Source organism: Arachis ipaensis, chromosome B06 (genome assembly GCF_000816755.2).
Source record: "Arachis ipaensis cultivar K30076 chromosome B06, Araip1.1, whole genome shotgun sequence".
Classification (NCBI taxonomy): Eukaryota; Viridiplantae; Streptophyta; class Magnoliopsida; order Fabales; family Fabaceae; genus Arachis; species Arachis ipaensis.
Window position 1 is genome coordinate 133,595,710 of NC_029790.2, and position 23,663 is coordinate 133,619,372.

The 23,663-nt window shown below is 32.7% G+C and overlaps 7 protein-coding genes across 9 annotated transcripts in view; 1 reads left to right on the forward strand and 6 right to left on the reverse strand.

The window, feature by feature from the left end:
* The window catches only part of LOC107605533 (MATH domain and coiled-coil domain-containing protein At3g58270), a gene marked incomplete in the record, with an annotated part of 3,525 nt that extends 2,031 nt beyond the window's left edge, over positions 1 to 1,494 (reverse strand). The window contains 2 exon segments of the mRNA XM_016307436.2: positions 700 to 860; positions 1,296 to 1,494. Coding sequence (XP_016162922.1) covers positions 700 to 860; positions 1,296 to 1,414 — 280 coding nt within the window.
* Positions 3,473 to 6,185, reverse strand: LOC107605535 (MATH domain and coiled-coil domain-containing protein At3g58410). Its single transcript, XM_016307439.2, has 3 exons — positions 5,888 to 6,185; positions 5,650 to 5,804; positions 3,473 to 4,536 (listed from the first exon to the last, which is right to left on the reverse strand). Exons 1-3 carry the CDS (start codon positions 5,989 to 5,991, stop codon positions 3,716 to 3,718), a joined length of 1,080 nt encoding a protein of 359 aa, XP_016162925.1. The 5' UTR covers positions 5,992 to 6,185; the 3' UTR covers positions 3,473 to 3,715.
* Positions 7,071 to 12,081, reverse strand: LOC107605536 (rhomboid-like protein 15). Of its 3 annotated transcripts, none has more exons than XM_016307440.2 (13): positions 11,717 to 11,950; positions 11,434 to 11,599; positions 10,899 to 11,202; positions 10,487 to 10,519; positions 10,314 to 10,405; positions 10,161 to 10,234; positions 9,399 to 9,493; positions 9,237 to 9,306; positions 8,376 to 8,554; positions 8,015 to 8,066; positions 7,874 to 7,930; positions 7,418 to 7,492; positions 7,071 to 7,333 (listed from the first exon to the last, which is right to left on the reverse strand). In XM_016307440.2, the coding sequence occupies exons 1-13, from the start codon at positions 11,756 to 11,758 to the stop codon at positions 7,328 to 7,330; spliced, it is 1,245 nt and encodes a 414-aa protein (XP_016162926.1). In that variant the 5' UTR covers positions 11,759 to 11,950; the 3' UTR covers positions 7,071 to 7,327. The 3 variants fall into 3 exon arrangements, with proteins under 3 accessions (XP_016162926.1, XP_020960924.1, XP_020960923.1); XM_021105265.1 differs by lacking the exon at positions 7,071 to 7,333 and adding an exon at positions 11,968 to 12,081 and having other exon boundaries at positions 7,406 to 7,492; positions 11,717 to 11,880; XM_021105264.1 differs by lacking the exon at positions 7,071 to 7,333 and having other exon boundaries at positions 7,406 to 7,492; positions 11,717 to 11,951.
* Positions 12,317 to 13,438, forward strand: LOC110263862. Its single transcript, XM_021105719.1, has 2 exons — positions 12,317 to 12,750; positions 12,974 to 13,438. Exon 2 carries the CDS (start codon positions 12,986 to 12,988, stop codon positions 13,436 to 13,438), a length of 453 nt encoding a protein of 150 aa, XP_020961378.1. The 5' UTR covers positions 12,317 to 12,750; positions 12,974 to 12,985.
* On the reverse strand, positions 13,841 to 14,677 carry LOC107648554. The gene is made up of 2 exons (XM_016352374.2): positions 14,383 to 14,677; positions 13,841 to 14,264 (listed from the first exon to the last, which is right to left on the reverse strand). Exons 1-2 carry the CDS (start codon positions 14,539 to 14,541, stop codon positions 14,070 to 14,072), a joined length of 354 nt encoding a protein of 117 aa, XP_016207860.1. The 5' UTR covers positions 14,542 to 14,677; the 3' UTR covers positions 13,841 to 14,069.
* LOC107605537 (40S ribosomal protein S5) lies at positions 15,418 to 17,835 on the reverse strand (the record flags this gene model as incomplete). Its single annotated transcript, XM_016307441.2, is given in 4 exon segments — positions 15,418 to 15,688; positions 15,820 to 16,023; positions 17,281 to 17,552; positions 17,735 to 17,835. Coding segments are annotated over 4 exon segments (632 nt in total), but the record flags the coding sequence as incomplete, so codon positions are not given.
* LOC107605538 (40S ribosomal protein S28) lies at positions 20,572 to 21,462 on the reverse strand. Its single transcript, XM_016307442.2, has 2 exons — positions 21,384 to 21,462; positions 20,572 to 21,060 (listed from the first exon to the last, which is right to left on the reverse strand). Exon 2 carries the CDS (start codon positions 21,057 to 21,059, stop codon positions 20,862 to 20,864), a length of 198 nt encoding a protein of 65 aa, XP_016162928.1. The 5' UTR covers position 21,060; positions 21,384 to 21,462; the 3' UTR covers positions 20,572 to 20,861.

The following is a 23,663-nucleotide window of genomic DNA, read 5'->3' on the forward strand; positions in this document are numbered from 1 at the left end:
TACATGGTATTTTATAAGATGAATATTAGATGATTTAATATACGAATTTAATTTTGATATACCATCAATGTAAAATAGTTTTATACGTATATTAAATTATGTGATATCACATTAGTAAAAATAATAATCTTTTATATTGACCACATGAATGGTTATTCAAAAAAACAGATGTAAATATACCACAGGATCAATGTATCAAAATTAAACTATGATTCATTGAATTTTTTGATATTTATGCGTCTACATTTTAGCTATTATTTTTATGTGAGTACTCTTTGTTCTACAAATTAAATAGTCAATATTCTCTTAAATTAACATCATTGAAATGACATAAATTATGAACGGTGATAGAGAAGACACAATAATATAATTACTTTTTTACTTTGAAACACCCAAAATAAAATTATTTGTGAACACTCAGCCCCCCCTCTCCCCCTCCCCCCAACAAAAAGACGTTTCACCAAATACAACAATTTTGGTTTTGAAAAATCATATAGAAATGTTGGTTAGAATTTACAACATTCATTAATTGTTTCAATAATTAATAAATACTAAATAAAGTAAGTTCTGGATATTTTTTTGTCTTCCTAGTATTACCGTAAATCATAATATGAATTCTGATTCAAGGTTAATAATCATAACAAGAGTGACATATAAAGAAAGAAAATTAAAAGTAATTGATTAATGTAACATGCATACCTCTTACAACTGACTTTTGGGGATCCATGTGATTAATTAGAGCTAAACTGAAATATGCATATTTGCTCCATCCAAATGATGGTACAGAACCTCCAACCTTCAAATACAACGATAAATACTCCATACCTTTTGCTTTTTCTATTCGATGCACATGTATCTGCCTGAGATTAACAAAAAATATCAACATTTCTCTAAATTGAGTTACCTATATAATATCTCCAATTAAATAAAACTATATGGTTTAATTACTCTGTTGGTCCTTATAGTTTCGCAAAATTTTTAATTAGGTCTCTATATTTTTTTTCTTTTAATCGAGTCCTTATACCAATTTTTTTTAATTGGGTCTCTACACTTTTTTTTTCCTTTTATTTAGGTCCATGTACCAAATTTTTTTTAGTTAGATTATAAAATTAAGCCAATTACTACTAAAAAAGACTTAATTAAAAAAGAATTGGTGCAAGGACCCAATTAAAAAGAAAAAAGTATAGGGACCTAATTAAAAATTTCAAGAAATTATAAAAACCAACAGAGTAATTAAACCAAACTATATATATATATATATGAACCATATGTAACAATTAACAAGTATCTATTACCATTTACAACCACCAACTTGGAAGGACTTGGATCGTAGCTTCTTGGTGTTCTTCTTTGAGAAACTTTCAATTACCCATGTGAACTTCTCAATCTCCTTTCCTTGCTGATAATTCTCCATAATCCCAATAGCTATCAACAAATCAATAAAAGTCAACTAAATTGGGCCTATGAAATAATTGATGAACCTCAAACGAATTTAAAGGTTTCATAATCCGAAGTATTACTTCAATGAAATTTCTGAGAAAAGTGCTTCCAATATTATGGAAGTTGCCTATATATATTTCTAGCATTAGTTTAATTGTTTTGACTTGAGAGAAAATATATCTTAATCAATTAGAATTATATGTGCATAAATTAAAATGAAGAGTAGGTGCTGAATTAATTGTTTTGCACCACAAAAGTCATACTAGTACTATTATATGTCATTTAAGTATATTTGAATTTGAATGCTACTACCTCAGTATTACCTTCATTTATAAAAAGTCTACTTATCGGTTGGACATGGATATGAGATGAGTAATTCTATTTATGCACAAAAGATAACTTAGGAAGGATAACATTTATTTGATGAACAAAGCTAAACTAAGATAAAGAAATACAAATTTGTTCAAATTCACATTTTAGAATAATCACATGACATGATTATCAGTTAATGAATATCATGATTTTTATTGAGAGTTCCTCATAGCAGTTGTTGGACCAAGTCAAATTATACATAACCAACCAAGAATGTTCATAATAATTGGAAGATTATTTTTATGCTTGTCATTATAAATACTAGAATGAGACAGTAAATTAAAAATTGTTATATTTTGTAGAAATAAATTAAATATGTGTAAATTAAAGTTAAATTTAAAAGGTGTTTTATTTAAAATAATTTATAGTACAAAAGATTTGGATGTTAGGAGTTGTACAAAGTGACATTTTTATTTGGTGGTTTAATTTTTACATTTATTTTAGTTGATGGACTTAGTCTTCTTATGTAGCGCTCGTCTTCTTTTTTCTTTATTGGTTGTTGTTAGAGTTGTTACTTTTTTTCTGTCGTAGATTCTTGTGAAGGCATGTTCTTTATGAATTGTTGAATTGGATGCACTTTCTATTGTGTTGTTTGTTCCATCTTTGCATGTATGTTCTTTTTCCGAAGATATGTCTTAAATTTGTATAGTTTTCTTTCTTCTTAATCTCTTAATGGAGTGGTACTTCAATGCCATTACTTTTCTAGAGTGTCATTAGATTTGAAGCAATTGTGCCCAATAATTTTTTTGCTTCGCCATGAAATAGTACAAAAGTATATAGAGTTACCTTATTGTTGGATATTGTAGAGTTTGATTACATGTGCCACAAATGTAGTTGTTTTTTTTATATGCTTTTTTCGGACACTTTTCACATTCAACACAGTTTCATACAAATTTGTCATCAATTTCGTTTATAGTTGCTAAAATTGTGAAGATCTTTTCCTATTCCAATATTCAATTTATGTATTCATTAGGTATACGGTATTTGAGTAAGTATGAATGTATGATGCATGTTGTGAGTGTTTTTTTTGTCATACCAGATCATCAGATTCTCGTTGCATGGCTATTAGATCTTGGATAGTTATTCGATTTCTAATCATTTTGCCTTGAAAGAATGATGCTCCATTGAATAAGTTGAGATGTCTAATTCAAAAATAAATTTTTTGTATTAAATTTGATGTTATTTGAAAGAACAGTGCTAAGAGACTTATATAAGTAGTTCAAATAGTATGGAATTTGAATACTTGTAACGTAAAATTTATTATAATTAATAATATTATTATGACATTTGTAGTATGAATATTTATTACCTTCAGTAAGTTAATAAATTAATTGTTGGGATTATAATTGTTTATAACGGTAAGATATAATAAATATAGGAATATGGATTCAATGTATTTATACGTTAAAAATTTATTGTATTGTATTTTTTAGTTTTCTTTTTTGTATATTTTATTTTTTGTTGATTTGAAAATAATAGTTGATTTGACAAGTTTTGAGTAGTTGATTCTAACATTTTGCCAAATAAGCAATGTTGCTGCTGACATGGCGTTAGTAGAAGAAGAGAAATAGCTTCAAAGTAATGTGAGTAAACTTATGTATCTACTTTTATTTATTAAGAATAGATTGTCCTGTGTATTTTTCAGCATGCCAGAGGTAAGTTACATGGTTAATGGTAGTCCGGCTTCTATGGCGGTCCTGTTGACGCAGGAACCACCATAGTCCGGCTTCTAAATTTCGACATTGATTACGCCTGGTGCAAATGGATCCGAATGTAGAAGTCAATCCCATATCATACAATATACAAGGAAATAGGCAGCTAAATTTTCTATCTCCCACCATGATTTGGGACTAAAAGTGGATGAATAAGGAATGAAGAGGGTCCAAATAACACTATTGTTTTCCTAAAACATGGAATAGCCTAACACATCATTCATATCTATCTCTTTGTAACCTTTTCTTGCCTCAGCCAAAGCTTTCCTTGCTTCCACAAACTCAGCTTCTGCAGCAGCAAGTTCTCCCCTCAGATTCTTCATCTTGATCTCAATGGCAACCACATTGTCCCTTAAATCATCCATACCCGCTGCTCTTTCCAAATGAGACTTCATTCCCAGTGCAGATTGAACATAAGGCTCCAACCAAGTTAAGTTGAATCCTGAGGACCTAACAAGCTCCTCCCATAAACCTTTCAGATAATTACATCCATCTTCATCCATGTCCTTCACCTTGCTTGTCTTGAGGAAATGCAGAACTTGGCCTAAAGATGTGAATGCCCATATTTTGAATCGTTCGCTTCGGTTCCTCTGGCTCTGTATTAGATCAGGATGCCACATGCAGGCATCTTCCACCAATGGAAAAAAAGATGCTTCTTCTTTACCCAAACTGTCCAAATTTATGATGTCCTTTAGTGTTAAATCTGAACATTCATCTTCATCTTCGGTTCGACTAGACCTGCAGGTCGCGGAAGTAAGTGTCTCGCTCCCATCTGTTGATTCTGTTTCTTGATCATCAAGCAAGATAGAGATAGAGTCACTTGCTGGACTAATGCTACTACTGGTTTTTCTTAATTTGATAGCATGAGGCGGAACATCGGAGACACAAACATGAGCTTCAATGATACATGTGTTATTGACTAGATACCCTTGGTTAGGATCATAGAAGTCACTCAGGGTAAGGAATGTTGAGCCCCAACTGCGATTTCCTCCATTGAACTTCTGCTGAGTCTCTGGGGAAATTTTACAAACATCTGGTGTTAAACTTCCATGATCCAATAAAAATAACATCATGAGTGATAGATACATTTTCTGTTGTTGAGTGTACACAAACGAATGAGTCTAGCAAATATTTCTTGTAAGATGACAAATGGCCAATCCCAATTTGAAAAATTGCTTCAACAAAGTTTGGAAATCTAAATGTGAAAAGCTATGTTTAAAAGGTTACATCTCTTCGTGAAGTTGTGACTTATTCAAAAATTGCAACTTATTAAGAGATTGTAACTCATTGAATAGTTATATCTTCTGAAATAAATGTTTTTATTTATAAGTAGGTTGTTGCATGTTGCTTATACTTAGTGCCCATAAATTCTCCTTATCTTATTTTCGGTTTTGTTAGGTAGACAATGATTTTTGTAAACAATGTGAACAATGAGCTCTAGAATTGACCTAATAAAGTAAAAAAATACTCCACCCCCAATTATTTCCTAAACCTTAACCATCTGTACACCCAGTGAATTGAACATCCAGCCATTGTTAATTGTGCATGAGTAAATCGAATTAAAAGAAATAACCATCCAATTAAAAATAATGAACATAATCATCTGCATACCTATTGAATTGAACATCTGACATATCCATTGTTCACATTGTTTAGTATTTTCATTATCTACCTATACTTTTCCTTTTTTACTATTTGTGTAACTCTATCTCAACGCTTTCTTTGTACGTAGAAGAAAGAATAGAAAATATCATTATGTAAATTATCATTTGATATAAGGTTTGACGGTGTGAGTACAAAAACAAGTCAAGTATTCTTCATTGTATCTTGCAAGAAATTCACCAGTAACTCATTTTGCACACCATATTAAACTGGTGGGGACGAATTAAGCCTAAAAAAAAGTGCATGTAGTACGCGCCTTGAAGAGTTGCATTATTATATTCTCTAATCTTTCTTGTTACCGTTTTAGTTCTATTGTTCTATCTCCCAAATCTCAAGTATTCCAACTAAAGGATTCACACTAAATAGCCAAAGTTGTTCCACTCTTAAGTAGGTATATAGTGACAAAGCACATAACATGGATCAAAAAGTTGGACAAGAAAATAAAACAAAGGGATGTGTGTACCCTTTACAATTGACTTGTTGGCATCAACCTGATTTGTAACAACCAACTTGAAATATGTGGTTCTGCTCCAACCATAAGCCGGTAGAGAATCCGCAACCATCAAATACAACGAGAAATGGTTAACGTCCCTCCTTAATGGATACAAACGGATCCTCCTGTTAAGATAATTAAGAAGCACACCATAATTAACGAAATTAAAAGAGTTGTAGTAATTAACATTAAAGAAGTGTACTACTACCATTTATGATGTCCTATACGGAAAGCCTTGGATTGTAGATTCTTGGTGTTCTGTTTAGAGAAGTTTTGGATTTTCCACGTGAATGTCTCAAAACTAATACTCATATTGTGAGTAAGTAAAGGATATGAAAACTGTAAAGGCAAATATGAAAAGAAAGTGGAATGAGAAGAAGGTGAATGGAGAATGGAGAATGGGAATGTAAGTCTAGTCAACCGTGTTGTAACATCATCGTGTAATGTAAGGAATGACGTTTTTTGTAGTAAAATTACATTGAAACTTGAGATTCATGTCTGTCCACAATTAAATGGGACCATTGCTACATCATAAATAGGGTCCAGCAAATGAGATTTTTTTTTTTTAGAATAATTAAAAGAGAAAGGAAATTTCAATGAAGGAACTTGCCGGCTGCAGCATGCTTTAGAAATTACATCAAGCTGATTAACAGTATATTGAAGATCCCAAAAACCTGGAAGAGGAGTAATTCCTATGATGCACAACACGGATACCGACACGGGACACGCTGACACGTAAATTTTAAAATCTTATAAAATACGGAGACACGCATACATATAAAATATAAAATATTTTTTTGTTTTAATAAATAACAATATATACTATATCTAAATTTATTTCAAGAATATATGTTAAGAATAAGACTGAACACGCCAACACGTGATAATATTTAGGTGTGTCCAAGTGTGTCCGGAAAAAAATTTTTTATTTTTTATTAAGATACGGTTGGATACAGCAGACACGTGTATCGGACAAGTGTCGGCGAATGTCGTATCCAAAATGTGTCCGACACACCGACACGACAACTCAGTAAAGTGTCCTTGCTTCATAGAGTAATTCTCATTCAATCAGCTATAGAAATTTATTTGTCGTTTTTATATTTGGAGATTAATTTTGTCAAGATATTATTTTTGTAGTTTCCCATATAGAACTTTAAGCATTATATTATGAGACCAACATCTTTTAAGAGCTCTCTATGGTTTGTTATTTATTTATTTATTTTACAGTTAAGAGCTCTCTGTTGAGATGGCCAAACTCAAATACTAATTAACTAATATAAATAAAACTCAAAATGTTCAACAATGGTAAATAACTTATTTACTAATAGGTTAGTTTCTGCTTCTATTAATTTAATTTAGATAAGTAAAACTATTCACTGAAATGGAAATCATAATTGTACAAAAAGACTGGCTCATAATTTGGCTATAAACAATCTTCTCTTGAAGGAAAACATCATATCCAACCTTTGTATACTGTCTACATATGTTCAACTCCGCTAATTGGTGTTAGCATGATTTTCAGTCAAATGTTAGTGGTAGTAGAGTCCATGATTACAGAGTGTTTGAAATGAAAAGAGATAAGTAAGATAATCAATTAACAGTGTTAGCCAAGTCTCTCTCAGAATCCAACATAAACAGCCTTGCAATTTTAACCCTGAAATTTGAAAATGGAGGAGTCCATAAAATAATCAAGAAGTTCAATAAAACAGGAAATTAAATTAGTGAATTAGATTAGGACCTGCTGGCTCATTAGTATTTCCACTGCCACATTAAGATCACCATCAGCAGCTGCCAGTGCTACCTCCACCTGTGTCTGAAAGCAGCCAAATACAAATGCATGAATAAAAAGAACTTATTTGTAGGGTTTAATCTACATTTGGTGCACATAATCCGAATCACACCTCATCAAATTTGAGAATATAATATGATGGTTAGTTATTTAATTACATATATGACCTGACAACACTCAACAGCACCACATATTGTTCAACCAGATTCTTTCTTTAGGTCAAAAAGTAGATTGAACTTATTTTTGAGACCAGCAATAAATATGAGAGGCAGACCAAGATTGAACAACAGATAACATTAAACAATTGATCTCATAACCTTATTCTCAGACGTGTGAATATAATTATGCCACAAAGTTTCAGGTTATTTTCTTGATCTTGGAAAAGAATTAGAAATAGTTTTTTACCCTGTCAAAGCCCATTGATACCAGTTTCTTAATCTCCTCTTCTGAAGCAGCTGCACCCTGCAGATGAACCACATAATGAATATCAAATACCCAAATGAAGCACAAGAAAATAGGATTAGTAACAATGGAATGTAAAGGGACCTGATGCTGTGGAACATTAGCAGCCACTGTTGCTACATTACCAGCTGAATTCCTGAATTGAATTGGAAAAATAAAGTGAACATTCAAACAGGTCAACACTCAACAACACAAACTTCCCAATATAGAATAGTAATCACTAATCGGCCCAAGCGAGAAACATTGTAATTTGATTTTGGCATAGTTCCCATTTACATTCATAATTGTTCATGTTGAGAGTAAAGGGCAATATTAAAATTATCAAACATTTAACACCATAAGCATCTTAGTATTGACACAAAATGATTGCAGTCAGCATATTGAAATTTTGCTTATAAAGCAACCACCATAAGTTATCAAGTATGCTCAACACTATCTCTCATACCTTCCTCCTGATAACTGTTGAGCAGTGCTGTGAGCAGATGACTCTAAAGGTTGATCAGGGCTGCTATTATCCAAGAGTCTAGCTTGAAGACTTGAATCTGAATTTAGAGCAGAAGCTGCTTGACCTTGACCAGAACCAAGGGCCCTTCCCCTCCCAGGGAACCTACTGTCCTCAGTTGGCTTCAAGGTATCAACCGAATACAATTAAATTTTATTGAGAATAACATGGCCATGAATGGATAGAGAAACTAGCAATGGACAACAACTTGTATTGAGGGTAGAGAAAGTGGTCAGGTATACTACAGTTTAAGCTTTCAACATCACAATCCAATTTGACATAGCCCCAACAAAATAACTTCTTTCTTATGAGAGAAGAAACCCAATTTAGTTCTTCCTAATTAGAATTGTTCATTCAAGCAAGTATGTAACATTTCACACATTCCCAATAATGAAGTAAACTTCTGAAGATAAGAAAAGTACATAATCATCTTATATATAATCAGAAGTCAACTATAAGATAAAAATAATATTTGAAAACAAAGGAATCTATCTGAGTTTTGCCAGCTGATTTAAATCTTGGGAAAATTCTCCTCTCAAGAACTAGTTACACGACAAAAGAGAAGGAAAAATCAAGTGACTGAAAGAGTTGCGGGAAGTAAATAAAGTCAGACTAGTTTTGACACAGACTGTTAAGCCTATAATAAACATGTATTATACGAAACAATGATTGTTCACTGCATTGTTTTTACATAATGCACACATGAACTCTGCACAACTTCATACTTATATTCAGATAGCAACCAAGCTCATGCCAACAAGCAAGTAGTCCACTGGCACACCTAAGACAACATAACTAGCATACCTGTGCAGACACTTCTCTTTGCGGCATCAATGATGATAGGTTTCTCCAAACATTTCCAGAAAGTATTCCACTGCCAAGAAAGCATAGATTTAAATCAAGGCTTAGTATACACCAGTTCCACTGGCATGGTGCAATGTGAAAACTGGAAACCGTAGTACTTACCCAGAAGTTGAATTTCGGCTTGTATGTGTAGGGATATAACCCGAAGTATTTCCACCAGTGCAAACAATAAATTTAGGACGTCTCACACACGATGACTGAAAGTCAATAGGACATAGACACAAATAAAGGTTAACATATATCGCATGTACGCATATATTTTCATGAGGTGAATGTCTATTTGATGCTTTTTCTATTTTTCTGTTAATTTAAAACAAAAAAATATGGATGAAACCAAGATTTAATGCAGATGTTTTATAGTACAATTCCATCATAACTTTCTCAGTGCATCAATCCATGTCATCAATTCAATCAAGTAGTTAATTGAGGCAATATAAGGTTCAGAATTACATTAGTAATTACTCGAGTACTTTTTGTTGCTACAATAGAATCAACCAATATTTGCTGAAACATTGTGTTTATATGAATTAATTTAGCATACCAAAGATCTTCAACATCAGTTCACCAATCAAGCAAAGCAGTGCCAGACAAATTCGTCAAACACATTTCATGTTCGATAATAGAAGGAAATATAGGAAGCAAGTCACATATCAAGAGAATAAAAATAAGTTTGCTAAGTCCAATCATTTAACAGAATAATGCAAGCTAATACATACATGCACACCTGGTATAACAAAACTATTACCAACTCCTCTTGAACATAAAAGTTACAACTTGTTGTAACATGGACAGATAGCAGAAACACATAGACAGCAAACTGGCAATAAATGGAAACAAAAAGCTCAGACATATAAAGATACGTACAAGCAAGGATGAAGCTTCAATGGAAGAATAAAAAGATGTCCCAGGTATTAGGATATTGAACAAGCCATATGTATCTGAAAATTTAAACACAGCAATATAAAAACCTGAGTTGAACCACTCATTATGCTAAAAAAAGAAATAGTGAAATCTGACATGCAAACCCAGATATAATGCCACAAAGGTGTCCAAGAAGTGAGACATTCTCCATGAGAAGCTGGAACACCACTAGCAAAAGGAATGGATACCTAAAGCAGAAATTGCCAATTTTTCATAAAAGTGAATCAACAAGATGAAGCAATCATCCCAAAAATAAAAATCATGCTCACCATTTCGCCGGGACGTTAAACAAGCCAAAAACACTGCAGAATTCAAATAGAATGTTAATAAATTCACTAGCAAACGCCAATAAGTTCAGATGTTAAGATATCAGATATATGATATATCAAGTGTATACTGTCTTTATGGTGAAAAACAAGTGAGGAAAAAACATTTCCATCTAAATTGGTTGTGACTATTTATAAAACAATATAGATGTCATAGTTACACTTGGTATCTAAATCTCATTAGCATCATTTCTACTCCATGATAATATTCCTATCTGATTTTAAGTAGCATAAGTATATCCCTATATGTGGTTTCAACCAAATTATCTTACAGGAAAAGGTGATTACTAACATATTAAACTGACTTTTTCAATAGTGGTTAATGCCCTGTACCAGCAATATTTATATAACCAACCTCCGAGATTGAGCTCCACTCAGGCTTGTCTCTATAACAATCATGGAAAACAGAACTCCCGAGAAGCCTATAGCACACTCATTCATGAAGTATTCCGACGATTGAATAGGATTGTGTGCCACCAGCAGTGCTACGAGAATGTGGAATATAGCATTGCTCGTGGCCAACAAAATCGTGACATATAGCAGGCGAACTGAACCCATGACCCTCTCCATCTCAGATCCCATGGGAACTAAGGCCATCATGTTGAAGAGAACATGAAGCAGTGAACCATGAAAAAGAATGGAGGTATAAATCCTGTAAACTGCATGCAAAACAGAAACAAAGCAAAGCCATCCGAAAATCATAACATGTAAGCAACCACAAATGAGAAACAATATTACAGCAACAGAATTAAAGCCAAGCCTATACTACCTTCTAGAATTGAATTTAACATGTTCAAGCTGAGAATTCAAAAAGCCACTAAATCAATTAACTGACTCTAAGCTTTATCCAATCAATAAAATACAAAACGATTCGAAGCAAAATGATTTACCTTGAAAACGTGATACAACAGCAGACGGCAAAAAGCATACCTCAGCAAATGAATCATATCCAACCAATAAACAAACCAAGTAAATAATTCCACAAAGAACCACAATAGCAGAAGTGAGGAACGGAATGCTTTCCCAATATTGATTCAGCCTAGTAGAAACCCCAGCCTGCGTCCACCAAGTATATCAATTTTACAAATTCTACCACATTGGCTAATAATTTTTGAAATCAAAACCTAATTCATTTGAAATTGAGAGGAAGAAATGGAAGAGAGAAGAGGTAACCTCAGAAACGATATTGGGTCGCATGTTTCTGGGTCGTGGCATGCACTAAAGTAAACAAGTTTGAGTTGTTTGTAGAGTTCAGTTGCTGATTTCGTGATTCAGCTTCTCAAATCTGTGAAATTCAATTCCTTGCTTCGTGGTTGCGTACGGAGGATCTGATCCAACTGCAAACAATTCCAGAAGCCTCGTACGCTTACCAACTTTCTAATATGTTTCAAATAGGCAAATTAAATTAATTAATCGTAGTTTACCTCGTCTTAAGAAAATAAACCTTATTAAACTCGTCGAAACTTTTTATTCAAGTCAAGGAATTTTAATTTTTACAATTTTAAGTTTTTAACAATAATTTTGCTAAGCATTGCTCATAAGACAATATTTAAGAAACAGGTTTCTATTACCTTATTGAATACATAGGTACTTAAAAGTGTATTTGAAACAGAAGAATTCTGAGGTTTGCCAACTGCTAAATCTTGGGCGAAATTTTCTTCTCAAAGTTAGTTACATTGCAAAAGAGAGGGAAAATTAAGCGACCAAACTAAACGAGTTGAAAGAGGTAAATAAAAGCAAGACTAATTATGAAAAGAAAAAAGCATTTATTACACTTAAGACTTGGGTAAACTATTATTTTGGTCCCCTACGTTTGGGGTGAATTCTATTTTAGTCCCCAACGTTTAAACTGTTCTATTTAAATCCTAAAAAGATTTGATTTGCATCAATCAAGTCCTTCCGTTAAATGGGTGTCAAATTATTGACGCCGTGTCCGACGTGGCAAGGAAGAGTTGATAGTGGTTAGTAAACGTGTAAGCCTTCCCGCCCTTGGACATAACGCATGCTGCTTACCCTGACTCTTCTTCTTCTACTTCTTCTTCTTCTTGTGAAGCACGAAACGCAGAGGAAAAGCCAGAAACTCTACCACTAGTCACTGAAAGATTGCGATTCGCAGCCAGAGAAGTGACATTGTCGTTCAGTTACGTTTAAGCTCCACAGCAGCAGTGAGTTTGAAACCGTTGCTTTCCGGGAGAAGATCGTGTCAGGTATTCCATTGTCAAATCTTATGAACCCATTTGGTTTTCATCTTAATGCGGGTTTATATGTAATGATGTATGTTGATGTGTGATTGTTTTGTTTTGTAGTTTCATATTCGTTTCTTGTTCTGTTTTGGAAGTCTTTATTTTGCCCTAGTGATTTTATTTATGCATTTCTGTTGTTGTTGGTCAATGTGAGAATTTTATGAAGTGTATTGTGTTTGTGTAACAGTTTGGTCGAGAGATGAGCTATTTTAGTGTCAAGATACACCATGGGGGAAAGTTCGGGTTTGATGGTGAACCTTTACACTATGTGGGGGGTGAGACTTCGATAGTGGACTACTGTGATGAAGATAGGTGGAGCAGGTTCGAGGCTATGGAGATAGTGCTCGAACAGGGATATGTGATAGAGAATATCGCTGCAATGTGGTATAAGTCTCTGAACGATGAAACAGATGTAGGGTTGAGGATGCTTCACACAGACAAGGATGCCATGGACATGGCTAGAATTGGAATGAGGGACAACATGGTGGAGCTTTTTGTTGTTCACAAAGATGCTGCTGCTACTACTAGGAAAGGCTGCACTATTGAGGAAATTGAAGAGATAGATGGTGATGAGGCTGCTGCACCCACTGCAGACACTATTGGGCCTGGTCCAATTGTGTTGCACATGCCAGTCAACCACAACCATCAATAGCAACAGTCACTAGCCCATCAAGGAGGTCCCTGAGGTTCATGGCAAAAATACCACCTAGGGCCTGGAAGGCATTGGGATGAAGAACATAGTAGATTTTAGTGATTCCATCTGTTTTGTAATGAATCTGTCAATGACCAAGGACTAATGTCCCTGTGATACTTCAGACACCCTACTTTAAGACTACTACTGTTATGTTGATCTCTTTTGTGTTGTTACCTTTTCATGGTTATATGTCAGGCTTGTTTGGATATTGTTATGGTTAAGAGAAGCTACTTTAAGACTTCTCCATTATCTAATGAATTACATGAATTTTCAGCAGCAAAGGTTATGTGAATTGGCAAATTAAGCCTTGTTTTTATTAGTAGATAAAACTGAAATAAACTTGTACATAGCCAAATAATGTATGTCACAATACAGGAACTCATTGCTATTCATTTCAATCAAAAACCTTACAATGTTTACAGCAAATGGCTTTACAGACACAGCCACAAAAAAATTTCATTCTCTTTACATTACTGTTATCACCCAACTGTATGTCAATTTTTTCAATCCCTAAACAATTGACATTCCCTACAAACCAGGGGACAACAACAGAATGGCAAAAATAAACAAAATGCTAACCCCCTAAACCTCAATTGAGTCGATCACATAGCAGCAGCCCAGCCAGTGTCCATCCAACAATTCCAACACCAAGTGCCAATGCAAACTTCCTTTCAGCTTTCTGCAGTTCTTCTTTCAACGAGCTTGCTTTGTTCTTCAGTCTTTGAATTTGTGGATCTTGTCCTTCAGGCTCTGCCCAAGCAAAATAATCGCATCCATCTCCTATCTGTTCTCAACCAAACCAACACGAACACACCAGCACGAACACACCAAACACTTCAGATCCTTCAAACACTAACACCCAATGCTATTTTCAAACAGGAGACAGAAAAGATGAGACTCACCTGAAAGTTGACGCAGCCCCAGAATCTTCTTCCTGGGTTCTCCGCTGTAGATGACGTGCGCAATACCGGTCTCTCTCCACAGAAGCAAGTCCTCCTTCTCCCACGACTCTTGGTGCTGCTACGCGAACCTTGGGAGGACGACTGGGTAGCCATTCTCATTCTCAGCAGACGATTTTGATTCAACTTTGGGGATTAGGGTTTACTTATTGGACTGGGCAGCATTTCATTTTCCTTTTTTTTTCCCTGCTTCCAATTCCAACTGTTAACTACAGCCAAACTGCCAATTTTGTCACGTCGGACACGGCGTCAATAATTTGACACCCACTTAACGGAAGGACTTGATTGATGCAAATCAAATCTTTTTAGGATTTAAATAGAACAGTTTAAACGTTGGGGACTAAAATAGAATTCACCCCAAACGTAGGGGACCAAAATAATAGTTTACCCCTTAAGACTTTAATCTATAGCATCGACCACTGGAATAATGCTTTATTTATTATTCAAATTACTGTTAAACTATTTTGAATTATTGATAAATAATAAAAATTGAAAATATGACAACTTTTATTTATACATGAGTTTCAATCAAATGACATCAATGTCAATTTAACTGAAATTATGCAACTCATCTTTTTTTAAAGACTTCTTATACCACTCGATAAGCCTGTATTGAAAACGTTGTTACAAAACAATCTGTTGAGTTGAAAGTCCATGTTTTAAATTTCCACTTTGATTAACAGATTAGATACTTAAATTTATTATGTGCTCTTGGGGAGCAATTCGTTACACGTGGTAAGATTAAAGACTAAGTTAATTGTTAAGTCATTAGGCATTTGCTTTGAGATTATTCGTTTCCTGCTATTATAACTTGTAGTTCTGATTCTAACGACATGATTATGAATCAATGGGCACACCTAATGTCACAATATAATGATGAACTTTTTTTCCAGGAACAACTATGATTATAAAATTAGGTCAAGGTTTGAAATCCATCAGGGGATAAACTAAACAATTCCGTAATAATTAAAGAAAGCAGGGGCAAGAAACTCTAGTAGACTACTGACATTGGAAACGAAAATCTCGAAGCAACAAAATTGTTCATGACATGTAAATCCAGCAAAATAATAGCGAGTAAAGACCATACGCAAAAGTATATCCACCTTGTTTGGGAATAACACCTCTTTTTAATAAATGATGCTGAAAAAACAAAACAAAATAATTCTCATCACTAAGGCTACTTCCAAAAGCGGCTTAACGATTAGCCTTGGCGACTCTCTCTATCTCATCCTTTTTCTTGATAGCATAGCTGAAATGGAAATATTAATTTCAGCATTCATTAGTGTATGATGAAGAGTAAATGTAATAACGTAACTTTCCTGTCACTACACAGACAAAGAATTGCACCTATTATATTAATAGATTTAAATTATAGATTACCTATTCGATGAACCTTTTGCTGCATTAATAAGTTCATCAGCCAAGCATTCGGCAATTGTCTTAATGTTCCTGAAAGCAGCTTCTCGTGCACCTGTTGTTAGAAGATAGATGGCCTGATTGACACGGCGAAGAGGCGAGATATCAACAGCCTGCCTCCTAACAACTCCAGCAGACCCAATACGAGTTGCATCTTCACGAGGACCACTGAATAAGAAGATAGAATTCATATAAGTCAGCTTTAATAGTGTCAAAGAATTTCTCTTTGATGAAAATGCTGAAACATGAATTTGGTGAAATGTGAGCACTTTAATAAATTCAAGCAACAACCCATATTTAAAAGTTAAAAAAAAATGTATTCCACAGAAGAATTTTACATAATCAATCATGACAAAGCAAAAAATTTTCCCAGACAAGGGGAGAAAAACTACAATCCCATGAACTAGTATAATTTAGGAGAATGATCAGATAGAGCTAATACAAAATGCCATCATCCAGGCCATCAAACCAATAGGGAAACAATTAATCATCATTTCATTCTCCTGTACTAAAGGTTTCATTAAGTTGAAATTTATTTCAAAATTACACATAGTACAGAAATAACAGCAGAATGCACTAGTACAAAAGCAATAGAGTCAATCTCCCAAGTAATAACAACAAAATCCAAAACCAAATTTTATGTGGAGAATAATCAGATAGAGCTAATACAAGAAGCCATCATCCAGGCAATCAAACCAATAGGGAAATAATTAATCATCATTTGATTCTCCAGCAGTACAGATTATATCGGGTTGAACTTTTTTGTTTAAAAATTACCCATTTTAAACAATGGCCAGTTGCATAAAAAGTTAAAATAAAAACGCATCAAATTCAGAACTAGATATATTTTCAACTGCAACTAAGTAATTATGCAATAATAACAAATGATGTGAGGAGAATGATCAGGTAGAGCTAATACATAGTTGCCATCATTGAGGCAATCAAACCAATAGGGAAAAAAACTAAACATCATTTCATCCTCCCAATTCTATCAGACTAAAACAAAGAAACGTATTATAACAGTCCATATAAAAACATATCAAGAGAAAAACATTACATAAAAACTAATGCTCTTTTGTTCTTCAGTCAATTAACAAGATAATATTTTATATCATTAAAGTTTCAAATCAAACGATGCATAATGGACAAGGAGAATGGTCAGATAGAGCTAATACAAAATAGCCATCATTCAAGCAATCAAACCAATAGGGAAACAAATAATCCTCATTCCATTCTCCGAATCCAAAACACAATACCAAGCAGAATTTTAAGGCAAAACAGCAAAAATAAAGAACAATTATCTTCAGTTCCCGCAATTTCATCACACACAGCACTACACATTCGCCTAGCATTAAGCCATTAACAAATTTATCCAGTAAGCCATAGCAATAAAAATCCATAGATCTACAGACAAATAATCACTACCTGTTGATAACGGCATCAACGATGACTTGGATAGGGTTCTGGTCGGTAAGCAAGTGAATGATTTCCATGGCGTGTTTGATGATCCTAACAGCCATAAGCTTCTTACCGTTGTTTCTTCCATGCATCATGAGGGAGTTAGTGAGCCTCTCTACGATCGGGCACTGTGCCTTCCTGAAACGCTTCACCGAGTACCTACCGGCGGTGTGGGGAACGTACGTCGCATGCTTCGACGGCGCGACTCCAATGTAATCAGCCAGGGAGATATCAGTCACCTGAATACAACAACAGAATTCCAAAACAAATCTAACATTTCAGATATTGTTTAATGCCTATAAATACAAAATAGTAGTAATAACAGAACAAAATTCAACTCAAAAAAGCCATTACAGAACCTACATTATTCTAATAGATCGAAAACGGAAAACAAGAACGGAAGGGAATGAGAATGGAGGACCTGGACGTCGTCGAAGCTCCATCTGTTGAAAAGCTTAACGTCGAGCTGTGTGGAATCAACTTCGGTAGGAGGAGGAGCAGCAGCAGCAGCAGCAGCCATGGCTGAAGAGAAAATTGTTCAACAGATAGGGTGAGTTAGGGTTAGATAAATCGAAGAAGTCGAAGGAATCAGAGAAGGAAGAAGAGTAACGAACTTGAGGAGAAGGAGGCGGCACTAAGCTTCGAAGCTCTCTCGCTCTTGTTGCAGCTCCGCTGTAGTGTGATAAACCCTAGTTTTAAGCTATTTATAAAATCGTTTTCTGAATCCCAAAAACTGTATAGAATTTAAGGAATAACATTTTTGGGCTAGGCCCATTAAAGTTTTAAAAACTTCAAACAACTGTTTTTGTGGATAAATCATAGGGTCGGCCCATATAAGATGGCTTTTCCCAAGACAGAGACCAACCTTATACCCTAAAAATTTCTTACCGGGTTTAGGTGGTCTTCTTGAGTGAAAAGATTATTGTCTAGTTCATTATAGTTTTATCACATTCTTAATTAAATTTTTATGGTTTGAAAATTTGTAATTAATTCGTTTTTGTGTTTGGATGAATTATAGGATATTTTAAAAGTAAATATTCTATAACTATTGTATTTTTATGAAAAATAACAACCAGAAAAGATGTATTATAAAGTTTAATATTATATAAAAATCTAATTACAAACTTTACTATAAAAAATTAATTTAAAATGTCGTGAGACAATGGAAATTAAAGGGTAGATAGTCACTCTTTCATTGATTATTGAGGAATACTTCAGCGGTAAGCTAATTGAACACAATAACATGAATATTTGTAAAAGATATTACGACGCTTAACTCAAATAAAAAAAAGTGAATATAGTGATATATCTCAAAATTAGAGCATATTGGAACACTCGTATTTCAGTTGTTTTAACTGTTGATTTGAATTATAAAAAATATATATAATATATTAAGAGTAAAGTATCGTTTTTGTCCCCAACGTTTGGGGTAAATCCTATTTGTGTCCCTAACGTTTAAATCGTCCTATTTGTATCCCTAACGTTTGTAAAAGTGATTCAATGTTATCCTACTACCAATTATACTAACAAATCAGATTATATTTGTCAATTTCTCACTTGGATGTATTCATTCTCAATTAAGTCTCACTTGAATGTGTTCGATTTTAATATTATACACACTATTTGTGTTTAGATTCAATTATGTCCCTAGAAAAGTGAATTATGTAAATGTTGTAGGAATTAGTTTCAATATTTGATGAGCTATTTTTCGGAGTAGATCATCGATTCTATCCCAGACATTTGTATTCTAACTTCAAGCGCTCATTATGTATAATTGACGACAGGATAACATTGAATCACTTTTACAAACGTTAGGAATACAAATAGGACGATTTAAACGTTAGGGACACAAATAGGATTTACCCCAAACGTTGGGGGACAAAAACGATACTTAAATCATATATTAATTAAAATCAACGGTTAAAACAACTAAAAAATTAATGTTCCTAGTACACTTGAAATTTTTTCTATTTTTATATCCTCTTTTGGGGGAAATCTTTATAAACCGAGCTAACATTGGGAATATTCAACCCTATAGACATATATAACTTGGCATTATTTAGACATAAATCTTTTTTCGATTCCTGTTTTCGAATTTTAAAATATAACCATTTTCCTAACTATATCTCAAGTTAGAACCGAATTGTAACTAGGCGGATATGATGACAATACATTTTTCAACAACTTATATTTTTAAGGAATAAACAAGAAACGCTTATATTTTTAATTCCAATTCTACAATATTGACCCTGAACACTTTAGGCCTTCGAACAAATTCCAGCTAGGCAACATTATTATCAATTTATCATGCTAACACTTGGAATGGAGGAAAATAAAAATATATAGGATAAAGTATTAAATTAATCCCTTTAGTTCTTAAAGTTTAAAATGTTCTATTTAAATCCAAAAAAGTTTCATTCAGTTTTAGTTTAGTCCCACTGGATGTCAAAAATAAATAATTAACGAAATGTCATACATAACTAAAAGAACAAAGTCGATAATCTAGAAAATAAGTACAAACTAAAAGAAAAAAGTCGATAATCTAGAAAATAAGTACAAACTCCAGAAACACAAAATTAATCGTGGATGCATCAATACATTATTTATCATTTTTCTTATAATTAAAATGAAATATTTTCTATAAAACTAAAAAAAATGTTAAATACATGTATTGATGCATCACAGTTGATTTTGTGTCTCTAGAACTTGTACTTAATCTCCAAATTATTAACATTGTTCTTATACTACTGCCATGTAAGACATTTTGTTAATTATTTATCTTTGACCTCATGGGACTAAATTGAAGTTAAATAAAACTTTTTTAGATTCAAATAAGACACTTTAAACCTTAAAGACCAAAACAGAATTTCGCTCAAACGTAGATAACTAATTTAGTACTTTACCCAAAATATAAAATACTAGCATACGAAGCATGTATTGATATGTAGATCATAACATGGAAGAAATTGACATCTCATACAAATATTATGATACTCTAATCAAGTTTGATTATTCATCAAATTAAATTATTGTACTCTCACTTATTCTGGTAATGATTATAGTCAAAAGAATTGTTTAAATCAATATGCGTAAAGCACTTTTGTCAAATTAATGTTATATCCACTTAAGTGACAAATCCATTTTTCAAAACTTGAATCCCACGAAAGGAATAGTAAGGAGTTAAGACTAAGATTGAGATAAGAGAATAAATTGAACTACTAAACTGAAACCCATACAAACTGGTTGAAGATATTGAACTGTTTCAGGGGGTCACAAAATCATTACATTATATGGCTGTGTTATAGATATATAAGACTTTAGGCCACATGTATGATCGAGAATTAAATATGAAAACACACTATATAGAAATCAAAACACATTAATCCATACTCTCATATAAATCTAATACACATTAAGCCAAAATTCAAATGGAAAAATAGGTCCAATAAAAACATAAAAAGAAAGCTTATAATTGGGGATTCACTGACTAACAAAAATCAAAGAAAACATTACTTTGACTGCATTTGTAGGCAACAAAAGAAAACACTTCAACGCAACCTCCTTGCTTCTCTTTCAGATTCAAGCAGGGTGAGAACATCACCTTCTCTAACTGGTCCCTTCACATTCCTCATAATGTGACGGTTCTGATCATCCAAGAACTTCACTCTAACCTGAGTCACCTGACCTCTGGATCCAGTACGGCCAATAACTTTCACAACAACAGCATGCTTAATCCCAGAATCCATCCTGCAAAATCATAATATTAGGGTTCGAAGCGATTGCGCTCGCAAAATTAACTCTATACATGGTAACAAGTAATTCAGGTTTTTCAAAGAAAAAAAAAAAAAAAAGAAATTTCACGGAAGATCAATCTATTTGAAAAGAACTGAATTAATAGCGGAAACCCTAATGAACCTGATCAGCTATTGCAAACATAAATTAGATTGCTTTCTCATGTTACAAGATTTAGGATTAAACTCTAAGACTATATTGATTATATTTAAAATTCTATAGTATCCATAAAGGAAGAAGAAATCAAAGGAATAACAGAAGGAAGAGGAGAATCGAACTTGTCGCACAAACGTGGTGGAGGAGGAAGAGGAGAAGGAGGCGGCACTAAGCTTCAAAGCTCTCTCGTTCTTGTTGCAGCTCCACCGTTGTGAGATAAACCCTAGTTTCAGCTATTTATATAATCGTTGTTTTTTGGACTTGTTATATAATCGCTTTTTGGATCCCATTTCACGAACGCTGTTTTTGGGCCAGGCCCATTTAACTTTGTGGTCCAAAAGATCATAGGGTTAGTCCATGTTAAATGGCATTTTTAAACAAAAATATTCAAGTAAAAATAAAAAACCAAAAATACTAAATGACAAAAAAAAAAAAAAAAAAACTGGAAACCAAAGAAGAAAAACACTAAAATACCCTTGTAACACTAAGGGTTTGTTTGGATGTTGAAAAGAAATCGAAGGAAAGAAAATAAGAGGAAAGAAAATGAAAAGAAAAGTTAAGTTATTTGTGTGTTGTTTGGATGAATAGAAAATAGATAGAAAGAAAATAGAAAGAAATTTTCTTTTGTTTGGATGGAAAGAAAAGTGAGAAGAAAGAAAATCATAATAGTATAAAATTACATTAATACCCTTATCATAAAATAAAGTATAAATATTTTTATTTATTCATGTTTTATTATATTTTATAAATATTATAAAATATTATAATTTTATATATTTGATTTAAATTATTTATCTAATACATATAATATTTAAATATAAATTTTTATTATAATAATATATTAAAACTAAATTTATATTAATATTTGCTAATAATAATATAACTAAGGGCAGTATTGGAAACACAAAAATATAGCACTTTTCTTCTTATTTTCTTGCTTGTGATGGAAAGAAATTTTTTTTAGTGGGACCCATACAAAAATTTTCTTTCCTTCCTATTTTCCTTCATAATCAAACAAAGAAAAATATCATTTTCTTTCCATCCATTTTCTTTCCACCCATTTCCTATCAAACCAAACAATGTGTAATAAAAAATCAAGCAAGTGTGGGGAGTTTGAATATTGTCTTGTGCATGCAGCAAATCATTAGCTAGTGGCAAACTCTTAAATAAAACTCAAATCAGCAACGGATTAGTCTTTGACCTGTTGGCTGCGTTTCTTTCTGAGAACAGGACAAGACAAGAAATAAAGAACAAAGACACAAAATTGTGTTCTTGTATTCTGTTTGGTGATAAACTATAACAAATTATGAAAATTTAATTTATTCTCATTTTTTTATTACAAAAATTTGAGACGAAAAATATAATTATGAAAAACTAACAATAATAAAGGAAAAAATAAAAAATAAGTTGTGTCTTTGTTAGGTAGCGTTTGTTTTGAGGTACTGAGACAGAGATTGAGAGATTGAGACTCAGTATCATGTTTGTTGGTTCAGAAATTGGTATTAAAATTTATGTCTCTATATCCAAAACTTCAGTATTTCCGTACCTCAAAAAAGTAAGGACAAAGGGGACTAAAATTTTTAGAGATGGAGACTGAAACTTTAATAACATTTTATACCTAAAATACCCTCATTTCAATTAATTAATTCTAATTTTACCCTTTGTACAAATTAAATTAGAATTTTATTCTTATTTCAATTTCTATCTCCCATTTTGCACCAAACAGAATACTGAAATTTATTTCAATCTCTGTTTCTTAGTCTCTGTCTCTTAATCTCAGTCTTTCTGTCTATATCTCTCTATTAAACGCTACCTTAGTGTCTCTGTATCTTTCCTATTAGGATAGATACAAAATACACTAATTCAATGTCTCTATCTATGTTTTATCTATCAAATTAATTCATTTTCATTTTATTCTTCATACAAATTTATAAAATAATATAATTATTAAAATTTAATAAAGACAATAAAAAAATAAAAATATAAGTGGTGCCTCTTATTAATGTTTTTTGTATTTTTCTATAAAAATAACACAAAATATATTAAATTAATTTTTCATAACACAATGCTATGTTTATATCTCACTTATTAACTGTGATTTTGTATTTTTCGCATCCTTCTTTATTGTTTTATGCTTATAAATAAACGCAACGTTTTGGTAGCATTTTTCTTGATGGGAGTTGTATGTTAGATTGTTAGTTCACAAGGATGCACGCCAATTTGCATACGGAAAATGTTTTCTACTCACACTTCAATATAATTGTTCCTAGGTCAATTCAACCACAAATCGTTTAATCTGTAATGATTCCTAAAATGCAATTATTTTAGTAAATTAGTAGTAATATGGACATGAGTTTAATTAAATTCGATTTCGATCTAAATATTTTTTAATTAAAATTTCG